General features: G+C 40.9%; 1 protein-coding gene across 1 annotated transcript in view; it reads left to right on the forward strand.

Annotated features, from left to right (window-relative positions):
* The window catches only part of ZNF407 (zinc finger protein 407), a 456,924-nt gene that overhangs the window by 273,964 nt on the left and 165,485 nt on the right, over nucleotides 1-17,475 (forward strand). The window contains exon 7 of the mRNA XM_006121401.5: nucleotides 3,895-4,015. Within this exon, the coding sequence (XP_006121463.4) occupies nucleotides 3,895-4,015 (121 nt within the window). The remainder of the gene's footprint in view (nucleotides 1-3,894; nucleotides 4,016-17,475) is intronic.

Genomic DNA, 17,475 nt, shown 5'->3' on the forward strand with positions numbered 1-17,475 from the left:
CCACAAGGATTTCCTGAGGAGAAACTTCCTCATGTGGTGGCAGAGGATTAGTCATTTTTCTTTTGGTCACGATGGAATTTCCAAACTCTCTTAGCTACGGTGGGGCCTCACTAATCTGTCAGCCTCACTGGCTCTGCCTCAGCATAGCAGCAGAACTTTCCTGATATGTGCTGATGTGAACTGCAAACCAGAAAATCATTTTCAGTGCAGATTTTCTGGTTTCCTGTTTACAAAGGTGCAGTTTAATAATATTCAAATGTATACTAAATGAAAAGTGCTGAAAGAAAAGAAGAAAGACCCTTCTCTATAAAATTTGAAGCCATATTATTAAAGCTTCAGAAATATTATTATTTTCTTTAATCCTCTAAGCAAAAACAAAGCAAGAGTTGGCATGGAAATTTTCAGTTCAGTAATGGGTTGCAGAGATGTGGTATCCCAGAGAATGTAATTGAACAGGAAGCCACTGTTGGCCCAACAGTCGGAAGAATCACTTTCTTCAGAGAAGAAGAGATTGGGTGTCTGACAGGAATGTCTCTTTTGGGGCAGGAAAAGCTGCAGTTCCAATCTGTTCGGAATAATCTTGGGTTTCTGCAGAATGTTCTGCCCCTCACCCTACTTGCCAGAAAACGGGATGAAAAGAATAGCTGAAATTCAATCCAATAATTACTAAAAGTAGTTGTTCTGACTCTCAGAGCTACCTCTCCTTTACCTGCTTCTTCCCAGTCCCCATGCAGGTTGCTCATCTTTTTTTTCTCTAGAGCCATCTTTCAGAGCCTAAGAAACCTATAGTCCAAGCTTCTCCTTTTTTGGCTATTTAAAAACATAAGGTTTAATCCCGGCTTTCATTTTGAAAATATATGTGGGGCTGTTATAACCAACTATTACAAAGTTGGTCTAATATTTCCCATTTTAAGACTCAATTTTAAGTTGTTTATAACTTTGCCAAAGCTCAAATTTTTGGATTGAAATTTTCCATGCCAGGTGTCTGCCTCAGGCTAGTTTTTTAAGGTGGCAGCCAAAACAGATTAGTCATTTCTGAAAATGAGGCTAGGAAAAAAATACATTGCTTTGTCCACGTTAAAAAAAAGTCCTGGCAACCTTTACTTTGAAATTTTTTTTGCACTTGCTGCTTTGGAGCAGGCACTTGATATCTGGCAGGGTATGGCTCTGATATTAGGGAACGTTCCTCTCACTGTCCTAGTAAAAATCTGATCAAGTTATAACCCTTTTAAAAAAATCACCATTTGTACCATTCGCCCCAAATTCCATCCACCATGAGCATGTGCCAGCCTGGGGCTGAACAGAACTTTCTCTGCCATTGAAGTCCTGAGCTTCTGCAGGCTGTGCCAAGTATGGTTGGAACTGAGGACAGGGAGCCTGTTTCTTCTGTGCTTTTAGTGATTTCCTGATCATCAGGCTGGGCCTATGAAGCAGGAAGGGAGAAGTTACCTGATATGAATGCAGGGAGGACAAGAGCTGAAAGTGCTGGGTATAAGGTATGAGGAGCATACTAGGATTTGAAGCCTTCTGGGGCAGTTTATGACTGTAGTCTGGTGGTGTAAGGAAGAGGGGAAGTGGGCCTGGGAGGTAGGGTGGGAGGCAGGCAGCAGCTGGCTTGGCAAGGACTGTGTATCCGTTGGATGGGGGTAACGAGATGAGGGAGAAGGTCTGACATATTGGAAGAAGAGTGTGAAAAGTGACTTTGGTTGGGGAGCCTATGGAGGAAAATTGGAACTGGGAGTTAGTGGAGACAGACAATGCAGGTGGGAGGACAATTGGAGGATGGCGGGAGGGGAAACACATCCACTGGAACTAGGGCTGGCTGGGCAAGGAGACCATGAGGAGGAAGAGAGACTGTGAGTCAGGAAGGAGACTGGGACAGGACAATGAGGCTGGGTGAGAGAGACTAAAACTGCCTGCGCAAGAGACTGCCTAGTGGCAAGTGAAACTGACAGAAGCTTTCCAGGAGAGCTGGCAGGGCTAAGTTCCATGACTCTGCCTCACTGCTTCCCTTACCATATGGCTGCAGATACTGGGCATCTTTACTGTCCATCTCTGTCCTCAGAGGTAGGAGGCTGAGCACCTTGGCTCTCTGCCTCTCCAGCGAGGTCGCAAGTTTCTTTTCCTTTTTACTGGCTTCCTGAAATTGACTACCAGGCACAGAGAAGCTAAAAGATATATTTTGATTCTCTCAAAACATTTTTTCTCAAAAACCGCCATCCTGCTAAAGATTTCTTTTTTCTTTTGCCACTTCATTCTGGTTGGGACAAAAACAATTTCAAAAAGCAAAAATTTTCACAAGAAGTGATTTTGTTTACTAGCCTGCACTAGCTGCCAGGAATATTATGAAACAAGCAGAGGATTAGACATAGAAAGAGAACAGCCTCATTTTAATGACAGTCACATGCTGGCATGGAAGTTTGGATTCTATCTCTGACAGTGTCACTGAGTTCCTGAGTGATGCTGAGCAAGCTACTTATACTGAGTTTTTCAGAGATGCTTGGTAATTGAGTATTCCTCACTTTATATGTGTGCAACTGAAGGCAATGGGAATTAGATTGCTCTATGATGCTAAGTACTCTGAAAAAATTAGGTCTTGATTGTCTCAACTTGAGTACCTAAAATTAGTGGAGACTTTCGACTTTAATCTCTCTGTGCCTCAGTTCCCCATCCAAATCGAGTTAATATCCCCAATTCCTTGTTTCACAGATGTTTTGTGAAGATAATTAATACTTGTGAAGCACTCACTATAATGATGCCACAGAAAAGCCCACAAAAAATTAATCTGTCTTCTAAGTAAGGTTTGAATAGTGTGCAATAAATAAGGTGGAGGGATCCACATCTAACAACCAGAATAAAACAAAATTCCTGCTCATTAAGTAAGCACTGTTCATTCTGTACAGTGTGTGAGGATTGGGTCCTATGGAAATAATGGAATGTGTTCATGGAAATAAAGACTGCATCATAAAGCATATGTACAAATAGGCTGAATTAAGGTTGCACAGGCAATGGTATTTCTGATATTTCCTACCTTTTGAATGTTTGATCATTCTACCTAAATAATGTTATTTTAAAATAGTGGGTTTTATTTTATGTTTTATGTCTTTTATTCTTTGTTGTGAGAAGGAATATTAAAAATGTAGAACAATATAAACTGATCCCTAGACTTAAAAATGTATCACTGATTTTTCCTAACCATGGGTGCAGGTCATTCGGTATTTGAGTGTCTCCTAAATTGGTTCTCAGCTGTGCTCCACAGAGCTGGGCTGCTGATGACTGCATTAAGGCTGCCTCAAGAGCTTTCAAGTCAGCTGCTAGCATCTTAGCATACAGTGTGACCTCTCCCCACCGAGAGAAACTGGATAGCATGAGAGTCAGAGTGGTCTTGTGGTGGAAGGAGTTGGTAACTAGAGAAGTCCATGCTCTGGCACCAGCTTAGCTTTTTTTAGTCCATCCATAAAATAAGGCTGATAATTTTTGCATTCTCTTCTTTATCTCCTCTGGTTCCCCATCCCTACATATTTCCCTCTTTCAAAATATGGTATTTTCATTGATGAGTCCAAGGAAGGAAAGCATTTCTATACTGACACTCTTGTTAGTAGTGCCCTTTCAGGAAGGAGGAAGACAGGTTTCACATTTGAGCCCAGTGCAATGCTTCCTCCTCCCCTGCAAACAGGCTGCTCTAGTGCCGCATGAGCAAATAGCCCACAGGTAAGGTAGAGAAGTTGTAATGAGAATAAAGAAGGAATATTTTGTAATTAAGAAGAGGCTCATTATATTTGAAATTGCAGATTGTATTTGCTCTTCTGTTGCATATGAACTGAAGATCTGGCCTAGAAGCTTTCTATTTTTAAAAATTATTAATGCAGCATGTATTTTCTTGACCTGTTTTAGGAGAGAAACCATTCCGATGTGATGAGTGTAATTTTGCTTCAACAACGCAGTCACATCTGACAAGACATAAGCGTGTCCATACTGGAGAAAAACCCTACAGATGTCCGTGGTGTGACTACAGGTAATATGTTATTAATAATGAGGTGATGAAAGATGTTAAGGTGATCTGATCAGGTTCATATGAAGGCAGCAGTGAAAATATATTGCCATTAAAATGCCATCAGTAATCTCATATGCAATTAGGAAGAGCATTTAAAAATTAGGCTCAGAGTATTTAGATATTACTTTATAAAGAAAAATAAATGATGGGAAACTTTTTAGTGGTAACATTATAATGCTAATATTGAGTGTTTGTTTCACAGCTGCTCTGATGTCTATTAGAATTCTCCATGGTGAGACTACTTATCTGCATTGCATTTTCAAATCAACTCCACTTTTGAAAATTTTCTCGGTTGAGTTGCAGCCATTCCACCAAGAAAAAAAAGCTGCCCCAAAAGGCTTAGCAGTCTGAGCACCCATCAAACACATAATAAAAGTGGAAGCAATTGGAGTTAATTAAAGTTAAATTTTTTGCTACAGTTTTTCCTCCTTCTTGCCAAGCTAGATGATTTGGAAAGTTTGGAAGAACAACATTCTGAGTTGCAAGGAGATACGACACTAAAAGCCATCCTCTTTTGATGATACCATTGCTGCATTATTAAGCATGCAAAAGTCAGGAAAAGAGAGAAATTAAGGTTATTTGTGTAAGCTTAACTCATCCACATAAACTTTATTATGTGCATTACAATGGCGTTCTTAATTAAATGATCTCATACTAGCTTTCGGATGCATTTTTGAATGCATTTTTAAAATCTTGTAGCATTGGGTACCATTCTGTGTATGCTATACAAACAGTGCATGAAAATCATTTACATGCAGCTTACAAGAATTAATTTTCAAAGTTTAAGAAAAAATGGATAATATATTTAGGATATAATGACTATACTCATGTCATTATAGGGTTATCTCAATGCATGTATGTGAGCGGAAAGTTAAACTTGTGAATGCAACTCTGCAGCATTTTTTGACTTTTGAGTGCTAAATATGCAATCATAATGTTCTTTTAACATTTTTATCTAGCATTTAAAAAAGAAAAATACATAATAAAGGCTAGAAATTCCCAGAGTGCCCCTGCCCCATGAAGCATGAATTTGATATAAGGAAGTTATTGTACTGCACTTCTTAGGACAGGTGTGGGCAATATTTTGGTAACTGGACAAGGGCTGCACTTTTCTATGAAGGGTACAGTGTCTGAGACAGAGGTTGGGAGCAAAAGGGGGCCCAGAGTAGGGGATTAGGATTCAGGAAAGGATGTGGGGTCCAGGAGGGAATTCAGGTGAAGAGGAAGGGGTTGTGACCTGGCTGCGGAGCTTGGGATGCAGCAATGGGTACAGAATTGGGGAGGGGTTATGGATGTAGGGGCGGATTCTGTCCTGGGGGAGGGGTGTAGGAGGGAGTACAGGGTCTGAGAGGGAGTTTTAACCTGGGGCAGGAGGTGGGGAGTAAAGAGGTACAGAGGATTTGGGTGGTGACCTGGTTCAGGAGTTCTTGAGTGGACTAAGGAATATAGGGAGGAACTGGCTCCCACATTTGGAAAGCAGGGTGAGGGACCTGCTGAAGGTAGAGAGATGGAGTGGGGTCTCCTGTGAACTCAGGAATAGGGCATCCGCCTCTTGACCAGAGGGTGGTGGATTCAAGTACCCCCCAGCACCCACTCAGGCAGTGGCCTGGCAGCCAACATTAGTTGCCTCAGCGATGGAGCTGATGCCTGCTTTAGGAAGGCAGGATAAGGGATGCCCTGAAGGTAGGAGTGGTTTCTGTGGACTAGGCAATAGGACATTCTCCTGAGGAGCATAGGGTTGCAGGTTCAATTTTTTCCCTGCCTCTGTCCATCCTGGAAGTGACCAGAGAGCCAACACAATATAAGGGTACAGAGGATTTGGGTGGTCAAGATGTGTAGTGAATTGTTGCAGGAGGGGGTGAGATGCCAGTGTAGGTTCTGGCCGGGAGATGCTTACCTAAGTGGCTTCTGGTCAGCAGCCCAGCAGGACCCTCAAATAGGCTCTCTGACTGCCACAGCCCTAAGCCACTCATAGTGGCCAGCTGCTGGGGCCTTGTACCTCTCTGCTCCAAGTGCCCACTAGGGTGAGACGTCACACGCTGCATGCACTCCCAGCAAAAGTATTGCAGCTCCTGCTGGCCATACACCACAAAGTCTCCTGCTTCATGTTGCAAAGGACACCCAGTACCTAGAGGCACATGGCTCCAGCTGCTGGCCGCTTTGAGCAGCCTGGGGCCGCAGTAAGTAGGGAGCCTGCCTGAGGGTCCTGGTGGGCGGCAGACCATATTTTGCCTGCCCCTGCCTTAAGTGCTTTACAGTCTCTAATTTACAAGTGCAGATTGAAGTGAATGGAAGGCTTTCCAAAGACTTCAATGAGCTTTGGATCAGGCAGTGAAGGCAGGGTTTTTATGACAGGCTGTAGTTAACCATACACAACCTGTAAGCATCACCTGGTAAGAATAATGCTTACAGGTTAACCATTCACATCCCTACTACTGAGATGCTTGGGAATGCTAGTCATTGTTCATGTAAGAGTTTGCAGGATGACGCTCTGGGTAAACAGTGAACAAGTGGACAGCTCCTCCAGAGATTTACCTTTTTCAGTGTCTACAGTACAAAATTACATGTTGATTGCACTGTTGTGGTAGCTGCATTGTTCCTGGGCAAGGTGGGTGGGGTAACATCTTTCACTGGATCAGCTTCTGTTGGTGAGACACAAGTTTTTGAGCTACACAGAGCTTTATTTGAGGTTTGGGGAAAGTACTGCATTGTCTTAAATATTGTGTCCTACAAGATGTGTAGTGAATGGGGCTAAACTGTTGGCCAGAGACAATTTTCTAAATGCCCTAGAGATCCCAGGACATAGACTGTTTTTATAAGTGTTTTAGTGTGTTTGTAGTTATATTTTTAGAGAAGAGACAGAGCAAAGATCTAAAATTTATCAGACTGTGTAGAAAGTCCTCTGGCATCCCCTACTTCCCTGTTCATTTGGAAATAATTGTCCTATGCCTAACCTATCTCAGCTCTCCTCTGTCATGGCTCCCTTCTGGGCCAAGGTGACTGACTCTTTATCCACGTGGAGGGTGGTACACTCTTTAGGTACCGACTCATGCTTCTTGTGTCTAGCAGGAAGTTCTTTTGGAGTGCTGGCAGTGGTGCAGAAATTCAAGCTGTTGCTGCAGTTGAGAGCCAGAGAGGCACCCTGCAAGGCTGCTGAGGAGCCAGGAGTGGGGGCTGCTGTGCTTAGCATTCAGTATTCCTGTATGGAATGCATACAGAGATCTGCCTGCCTGCCAGCTTCCACAGGCCTGGGATGGTAGCCAAAGCTGTTGGCAGCTGGTTCTCCACTCCATCTTCTTCTCCTTCCTTTTTTTTAAGTGGCTAACATATTACCCTCCTCTTAGTTCTCCCACTTCTGTGCTGGGACTTTAACATGTGGTGCGCTTCACATTGATTCAGTAGTAAGCCAACACCTCAGCATGTGTTATTTTGATGTAGGTGCCACCTTATAGAAGAATGTGGAATTGAGGCTATAACTAGTTTGTAGGCATTAGAGAAATTTTTGCAGTAGTAAACCTCTTAACCTTCATATGTTCTGCTCAGACTCTCCTGTTGATAATTATCAACCACCTACTGCCAGTCTACTGTATGTCCCCCCAGAACAAGTGGTTTGGTCATTGCTAGACTACGTTAAATATTATTTTGTGGTAACCCTTACAAGTGCAGACTTTTTAATAGTAATCACTTTCATTTCAATGAGAGAGTAATCCTTAGCTTGTGTGTACAAATGTATTAGTGTTCCTTCCACTTTTTTCCTTCCTGCTTTGAGAGGTAGGTGACATCATCTCTGTATGCATTACATTAGAGACAAAACAGGTAAAATAATATCTTCAATTGGAGCAACGTTTGCTGGTGAAGAGGCAAGCTTTCTGGATCCACAGAGCTATTCTTCTGTAGGGCAATTTGGGAAGCTTTAGGATGAAAGGGTTCTAATAAAGAGTAAATATGAATTTAGAAACTATTATGATTAAAATGTGGAGACAAAAATGGAATAAACTATAAGACATGTAGGGAAAAAGATTGGCTTGAGCTGAGTAAAATAGAAAGGAGAAAAGATTCTCAATAACTCTGTCAGCAAAGAAATTCCTTTCTTAACTAGGGAAAAGCTTGAATGGCTGTGATGTGCCCATGTGAATAATAAACTACTTTCAGATTTTTATCATGTAAATTATATAATTTTTAATGAATATATATTCCCAAAAAGAAAACAAGTGTAGCATTGGATTGTATATACTTGGTTGATTTATTTATATAAGCTATGTATATGACTTTTATCTTACATTTGGCATCTTTTTGCATTTTGACCTTGTGATATTTACTTTTAAGCTTCTAAATTCCTAATAGACAAATGCATTACCTCAGTGAAAAGAAATTATCTTATGATTTTATGTATCTGGCACTAGTGTGAATAATTATTATTTATGAAATAAGGAAAAATCTTAAAATATGAACAATTCTCATTTTAATTTTTTTCCAAAAAGATATATAATTGGTCTTTTCATCCCTGATTTTTTTTCAAGTTTGCACTACTAATTTAGCCAATGACTCCTTCAAGACTATTTAAATGTAAATATATATGATTGTCTCTGCATTTATGGTCTCAAATCACAATATGTCTTTTACATTATTAAATCAATATTCTCCATTATGTAAAAAAGTTATTCATTGTTAATTAATGTTCACCACAATTTTATAATACAGAATTGGTCTCATAAGGCCCTCTTCTACCATTACTTATGCAATGTTTCTCCTAGATTTCTAGGTCATTTAAGAGAGAACTGTTATGTGGCTAAACTTTTTAAATTGCATAACATTGCAGTTCTACTTAGAAAAATATTATTTGCATTTTCTAACGGACACATTGAAAAGAAAGGAGTTGAACTTGTTGAAGTTGGTTCTGTGTCTGTATACTTTGAATAGTATGGATTTTATTTCCTGAGGTCCAGCTTTTCAAACTTATCTATGTAAAATGAGTTCTCATATTTCAGAAGTGCTGGCATCTCACAAATCCCAGTGAAATCAATGGGAGCTGCAGATGCTCAGGATTTTTGAAAATCAGGCTATTTTTAGGGTTGCCAGGTATCCGGTATTTACCCGGACAGTCCGGTATTCGCATCCCCCATCCGGTAAAACCTTAAAAAACCAGAAAATACCGGAATTTCCTGTTTTCCTCGGACGGAAGCCCAGCAGGGACAATTTTCCCCTGCCATGTTTGGCAAGGGCGGGGAGAGTGATGGGCCATTTAAAGGTGCAGCACTCCCCCCCCCTCCCCCTTTTTTTCTCTTTTCCCCCAGTGTGGTGGTGTGTTTTTGTTTTGTTTTTTGTTAAACCATCTGGGAACCCTTGCTATTTTTATGCCTAAATATAGATTTAGGAACCTAGTTGTGGGTATAAGTCTGAGGCCCATTAGAACTTACTGTTTCATATAACTATCCCCATTTCATAGACCAATAATAATTTCCATTCACTGGAGAAGATCATGTACATCTTAGTACAAAATGGATTCATATGAATTTGTCATAGGATCATATGAGACCCAATCCTGCTTTTCTAGCACACCACTGAAGTCTATGAAAGTGCATGAGAAATGTAGGATTGCTCTTACAATAAATTTACTACACATTGCCATAAGTTACTGTGACCATGAGATCTCATGACAGGTATAACATTAACTTACTGTGTGTCACTACTGTTCTTTAATTAATGAAAAAGACATTTATTCCTCTGGGATTCCACTGAACAGTTTACAATCCACTCTTCATTTTGCACACAGTACTCAGGATAAAATGGAAGGCAGCATCCATAGGGTTGACAAAATGTTTTGTGGTAATAGATAGGACACTTTTTACAAGCTTTACAAAATAAACTGCCAGCCCAGCAAAACAGCATTAATTCCATAAATGCACCTTTCTGAAAAATACATCACTTGTGAAGGATGTCTTACAAGACTCAGGATAAATAGCATGCATTTTTAATATAATTATGTAAACTAAAATAAATATTTTACATTTATTATGCATAATAAAATAATTAGACAACACTCCGGAAGGGATTATTGCATCTAAAATTCCAACTGCAGAAGAATTCATTGTGTAGTTTTAGCTGCAACAGCATCCTGTGTTAAGGCAAGTGACTCCATAGGGGCTAGTTTTCTTTATTTTTTTCTTTTTCTTTGACAGCATCCCTAGGGAGTTCCTATTTCCTTTTGACTTATTGTCTATGCTTGTGGGTTGTAAAATAAGGACTTTTTAATACACTCCAGGATTTGCACCCCCCGTCATAAAAATGTGCAAAATGTTTTACTTTTATATGTAGTATAGTTGTCTTCATTCATTTTTCATCCACCTTAAGGTTATTACCTCAACATTTGTTGTACACCTTGGCTATAATAGGAATACCGAAGGAATACTGCAAATTCGCAGATAACAGTATTTAGTTATCTAAGGCCAAAAATTGAGTGTAAAGCTCACCTCTTGATGAAATGGTAGAATGCAGTGGTTGTCATTAAAAAGTTACCATTTACATACAGTTAGTCCATGAGATGCCACAGTTTCCCTGTGCTTAAACAGGATACATGTGGAACTCTTTGCCAGAGGATGTTGTGAAGACTAGGACTTTAACAGGGTTAAAGAAACTAGATAAATTCATTGGAGGGTAGGTCCATCAATATTTTTTTAGCCCGGATGGTTAGTGTTATATTGTTTGGAGTTACAGAGTTTAGGAAGAAATCATTTGAAACACAGAGAGCTATAATGGAATAAAATGGCAGCTTGCAGCCACAACACAGAACTAACTAGTACCAGCCCATACCAGCTAGGCTGACCCCTAATGACCTAACTCAGTTGCTATAACAACAAGAAGATCTATATCTACAACAACCCAATACACAAAAGGTAGGAATGGTGTCCCTTGCCTTTGTTCGTCAAAGGCTGGAAATGGGCGACAGGGAAGGGATCGCTTGATTACCTGTTCTGTTCACTCCCTCTGGGGCATCTGACATTTGGCCACTCTTGGAAGACAGGATACTAGACTAGATGGACTTTTGGTCTCACTCGGTACAGTTGTTCTTATGTTCTGTGTAATACTAGGCAAAACCACTCATTTGCATATTAGAAGAGCAGCATAAGGCAAACTGTTTACAATCTCTGTGTTATCAAGCTGGGTGTAGGGGTAATAAGTTATGTACCGACCAGTTCTGGCACTCAGCAAGATATGGAGAGTCTTCCATTCCTGCTATAGTCACTAGGAGTAGTTGAGTGCACTTAACATCTTGGAGGAGATCTACTAAATATTTGTTCAAGAACTCCTTTTAAACGGGAAAAGCTAGGACTACCAGATTCACTATGCACCTTTCTCTTATAATAACTTAAAGGAAGGTAAGGGTTTGGTTGTGCCAGGAAAATGGGATGTGCCTGGAATAGGATCGTTTCTCATAAAACCATACAGAAAAAAGAATCATCAGGCAGGTCTCCATCCAGAAGTGCCCCAACCTCCAGCCCCCAACCTTCCCCTCCCGGTTCATATAGGAACATTTCTGTCTGTTCCCCTACATCAGGGAGCGAGGGAAAAGTGTCCCCTATGCTCCCTGGTCAGAGTGAGGAATGGAACAAACTGTGCAGACTAACCTAGACATGTCCCAGATGGGTGACGTGCACCCTTCTTCTGTTTGTACTTGTTGGAGCTGCAGCAGCCATGGGGAGGCGTTTTTCACCTGGCCTCAACTGCTGTGGCAAGAGAGGGCTGGGGTAGTCTTCTCTCCCTGGGGCATGCTGTGTACCAAACCTCTCATCCCAAGCTCCACCCCAGAGCAATGATTTATATGAAAGCATGTACATTTTCATTTTATTTTCTGAAACACAAAAAGTAATTGAGTTAAGGATCTGAGCAGTACTGGGTAAATCTTCTAGTGACATATAAAAAAAGATGTAAATAGAAGCGTTAGAGGGAAATTCTGCACTTCCATGTTTCTGGATCCCAAAAATGAGCATCTCAAAGCAATTTCTAATCTCTTAGGTTATGTCTACGCTTGCTTCCTATCTTGAGATAGGGATGCAAACGTAGTGTACCAAAATTGCTAATGAAGCACAGGATTTAAATATCCCACGATTAATTAATATAATTGTGTCCGGCCGCCATTTTGAAATCTCATTATTGCAAAATAAAATGCCCCGTGTAGCAGCGTTATTTTGAGAGAGAACCCTTCTCTTGAAATAATTGTTAAACCTCATTGTATGAGGAATAGCAGCATCAACCAAATTGCTGCACCCTAGTTCCCCCACTGTGAATCTGGGAAAGAGAATTGAAGGCTTCTATTTTGCATAATGCAATCTTCTTCAAAAAGGTTACTATAGTTTTCCCGATGTACAACTTCTCATTGTCCCGAGCACTGTCTCTTGGAAAATTTTGGCAATGTTTGGTGTGACAGAAACATGTCACAGAGGGGTGCCTGGGAGCAAAAGGTTAGATTGCCATCATGTGTGTCTCTTTATTCCAGAATGCCATCCATAATCATAATTTTCCTCCCTTTAAAAAATGTATCAAAAATGTCCTGCAAAACAGTTCACTAGTTACTACGGTCTGTCTCAGTTAGAATCATGGAACCCACACAGGTCTATAGTATTGTCATGAATGTTGCAAACACAGGACAAATAATCCTCTGGTATTTGCAGAGCCACAGGACAAATCATGACAATGAGGGACATGAGGATTTCATAGAGGAGAGATTGTGAAAACCAATTCAAATTGGTTAGTGGTGTTCTCAGAGCAGCTGCAGATGGTGGAGCTCTACTTCAGGGCCACAAGTCACATTTATACTTACCTAGAAGTTCAAATTAAGATACACACTGCTAGCTACATTAACTGCATAGTTGGAGTTGATGTATCTTAATTTGATCTTTCATGCTGGCTTCACATTGGGAGGTTGATGGGAGCAAATGCTCCCATTGACTTACCTTCTCATGAATTGAGGAGTACTGGTATCAACAGAAGCATCCTTCTGTTCATTTTAATGGGTCTTTACAAACACCCTAAATCGAACAACGGAGTGTCCATCTTCTTGCTACTATAGATGTGGCCTCAGAAACAACAGTGATTGCTGTGATTATTTAGAAATTCTGGTTTGTGACTAGGACTAGCAGTTGCAGAACTTTGGGTTCTGCAAAACCACATTTCTGGACCTGGGTGCTGAGCTCGCCCTATCCCACTGTCCCAGGAACACCAAAATAAGAGCTGAATTGACAATAAAGAAGAGAGTGGTGATAACCTGTGGAAGCTTGCAATGCTAGTTTGCTACCAATCAGTGAGAAATTATTTTGGAGTTGGAAAATCTATTGTGGGGCTTAGGGTCGTGCAGCGTGCATGGCCATTAATCATTTCCTGCTATGCAGGACTGTGACCCTCAGCAATGTGTAGGACATAGATGATGGATTTGCAGCAGTGGGGTTGCCAAACTGCAGTTGGGCAAGAGATAGCATGCATATCCTATTTTGGCACAAGCCCACTTTGTCATGGAATACATCAACAAAAAGGGCTGAATTTCTATGAGTATGCAAGCATTGGTGGATCATCAGGGACATATCAGCAACATGAACATTGGCTGCTTAGTGATGATGATGTATGATGTTTGCATCTTAAAGAACACAAGACCGTGCAGGCTGGGACATTTTTTCCCTACCAATGGAAATACCAGTAATACCTACTTCTTGCTCCTCTGGCTCATGAAGCCATACACTGGCCACATCAACAGCACCAAAGAAGCATTTAATTACCAGCTTAATCGTTGCAGAATGACAGTTTGAATGTGACAGTGGTATTGTTACTCACAAGATTGGATTGCAGTGAGAAAAACATCCCAGTTGCTGTGAGTGTTAGGGGGCTGTGAACTTCCACAGGCACTAGAAGGAAACTATAACTCCAGGACATTCCAAGTTGCAGGAGTTCCACACTGCTCCCAGCCACCGATGGCGGTGGGGGCCCCCACAGTTCTGGGCCACCATGGATAACAGGGGAGTTTGCAGCTCTGAGCCATCATGGACAGTGGGGTCTGTTGGAGTTCCCAGCTGCCACGGGTGGCAGAAGCTCTGAGCAGTAGGCAGCAGGGGGGATACAGCACTTGAAGGTAGCAGGGGACTCTGTAGCTCTGAATCAGCAGGGTCTTCCTCAGCTGGTTAGCCACCAGAGGCAGCAAGGAATCCCAGAGTCCAATCAGCAATGATGGGTGCCGGAGCCTTCTCCCTCCCCATTTTGTCATAGATATTTTTAGTGAAAGTCACAGACTAGTCATGGGCAAGTTTCTCCATCTAAGCTGTGCAGCAGCATGGCCTCGCAGCTGCTTAATCAGACATGGCTGATTAGGCAACTATGGGCCTGTGCTGCTGCGCAGCTTAGGGGGAACCTAGGTCAAGGTCTTCCATGAGTTTTTCTTTATTGTCTGTGACCTGTCCATGACTTTTGCTAAAAATGTCTCTGACAAAATCTTAGCCTTAGTCATCCACTGTAATGTGGTATGATGACTTGTTCTACCCTGCCCTGAAGCCTTGGGGGTCTCTCAGGGCACATCTCTATGTACCTAAACAAACTGCTCCGCATCTCTCGCCTCCCCTCACCTGCTAACACTACAGGGGAATGAAAAGCAGATCAGGACTTATATTTCTTTGTTGTACCACTCCCTCTTCCAGTAACCATAAATTAATGAGGAGTCGATATCAGCATCTTGCTATGCTGGGGACAGGGACCATCTGTACATTTAAATACTGGAATGGAAAATGCATTCATGCACTTACTCTGTAGTTCCTTCTCTTGCATCATGCTCACACGTGACCAGCTGCAATGGACTTCCAAAATCTTCCTTGTTCGCATCATAGACTCCCAGTAGCATGCCTCCTCCTCTTCCTCCCTTTCCTCAGAATTCATATCAGGGGTCTGTGTCTCAAGCTCCTTGGAGGTATCTACAGTGCTCTGTGGAGTGCTGCATGGGTTCCTACCAAATATGCTGTGCAGTTTCTTATATAAGCAGCAGGTCTATTGCTTGACACTAGATCCAGCCGTTGGCCACTCTGGCCTTCTGGTATGCATGACTCAGTTCCTTTGCTTTTACGCAGCACTGCTGCTGATCCCTGTCATATCTCTTCCCCCTTGCACTCTGCTTATAGGTATCCACATTTCCATTATGTGAAATAGAATCTATAGTTGCTTGTGCACAGTCTCTTCTCTCCACCAGCCCAGGAGATCCTACTGCCTTCTCCAGACAGGAGCATATCTGGAGGATGTGGCTGATATGGTTAGCTGGGTAATTGCAGACTACAATGGAGAGCTGAAGATTGTAATCACCAGTCTGGGCAATCAGAAAAAGGCATTTCAGAAATATGTGTGACTTGTAAACGAGAGGTGGCTTCCATTCTGCATAACTCATGGGTAGTGGAGTTCACAGTAAAGACTAGACTGGACAGTGTTGGGCCTTGTGGGACAGCTCCTGGAGGACATTAAGGGTCAATATATGGCATGTGGAGTCTACACTCACCCAGGAGGTAGATCAGAGAAACATAGAACAGTAGAACTGGATGAGACCTTGAGAGGTCATCAAGTCCAGTCCCTGCCCTCAAGACAGGACCAACCACTTGGATAGATGTCTATCCAACCTGCTCTTAAATATCTCCAGTGATGGAGATTCCAGAACCTCCCTAGACAATTAACCACCCTGACCGTTGGAAAGTTTTTCCTAATGTCCAATCTAAACCTTTCTTGCTGCAATTTTTGCCCAGACTCAGTGCCTTCAGTGATGTGATGTTACTACATTGTTGTAATGAGACACTTATATCCGTGATAGAGTAATTTGACTATGCATATGCACAACTAGGTTGACACAAGCAACTTCATCAACCTAAAATTGTAGTGTAGAGCAGAACTTACACTCCACTCAAAACTAAAGCACCTTCTATGGGTTTCCCCAGTGATTTCAGCAATATTGCCAATGCTAAGCATTCAAATATTATAATTCATATCTTCAGATATTATGAGAGTGGCTTAAAAAACAATAAATGCTAGATTCTTTTTATTTGACTTTTATTTTTTGAGTCTTTAGAGTTCACGTTTTCTGCCTTTTCTTTATAACCATGAGGGCTCAAAACTTTTTTTTTTTTTTTTTTGTAATGAAAGCAGATTCTCATGAAACCTGACTCCATCAGCTAGGGCTTTAAAAAAACATGAAATATTCTGAAGCCCATCATAAACTTGTGACAATTAACAATATTGTCCCGGTCTCATTTTTTTCAGATGAGTACCCTGAAGAAGAACTTACACGTGTCATCCTTTAAAATTCCCATTCCACATTACTCAGACTCTTTTAACTAAGAGCAGAAGTTAGATATGTTTAAAAATTAAATGTTTAAACATTTTAAATGTTTAAAAATTCCATATAGTTAGTCTCTCACCAACTTCTTTCCCCTTTAGTCCATTTTGACCCAGTGTTCATTCCCTAACCCATTCACTCTTACTGTGGCCTGCCTCTCATCAATCCATGCACAGACATCTTATATTTTTACCTCTTTAGTTCTTCCCTTGGCCATCCAATACTCTGCCTAGTCCCCAGTCTCTCATTCCTACTGGAAGTCTGTGTCTTGCCACTCTGACCAAGATATGAATGTCCCATTTTCTTAGTTCAAAACACAAGGTATTTGATTTCAGCAAATTGGGGGTGGGTTGGTTAGAGGGGGAAACTGCACCTATTGCAGAGGAGAGAGCTCTAATACTGTTTTCCATTTGCACTATACATTTTATCTCTCTCTACTCAAACTTTTGTTTGTCTTCAGCCCACACAACTAACCACCATATTTTTCTCTCTTGCATGCATGCTCAGGTTGGCAAACTATGTGCAAATTCAGCACAAACATTCCTTTCAGGTTCGTAATTAGTAATGTTAAATTATAACTTGTAGGGTTAGTTAGAAATCTTTTCATTTAAAGTAAATACAGGTTTTAAGGCAGTCTCTCTAAATAAAAAATGAGGGATAAATCTGTGATCTTCAAAATATGATTTCTACCAAAAATACTAGCTACATTTTGAATTATTTGTGTTCCAAGGAAATTTGTTATATATTTAAATACAAAATCTCCATATTGCCATATATACTCTTTTACTTTTTAGCATAATTGAGGCAGAAAATAAGCCTTTGGATTGCTGCTTAAGTAACATGGTCATTTTGAAAATAAAAAGGAACGATACATTTCTTCTCTTTTATTGCCTTTTAGAGTAGGATCAAAATATAGATATATATATATATACTTATTTTGATTCCTGGTTTTTGGTCCAAATCCAATAATTATAAAAAAGGCCAAAGCTATGTTTGGGAATGGTCATTCTATAAGGAATTGCTCTGGACAATCTCCTGAGTGGTAGTTAATTATTATACATATTGTGGTAGAGAT

This window comes from Pelodiscus sinensis, chromosome 2 (genome assembly GCF_052426305.1).
Source record: "Pelodiscus sinensis isolate ZL-2025 chromosome 2, ASM5242630v1, whole genome shotgun sequence".
Taxonomy (NCBI): Eukaryota; Metazoa; Chordata; order Testudines; family Trionychidae; genus Pelodiscus; species Pelodiscus sinensis.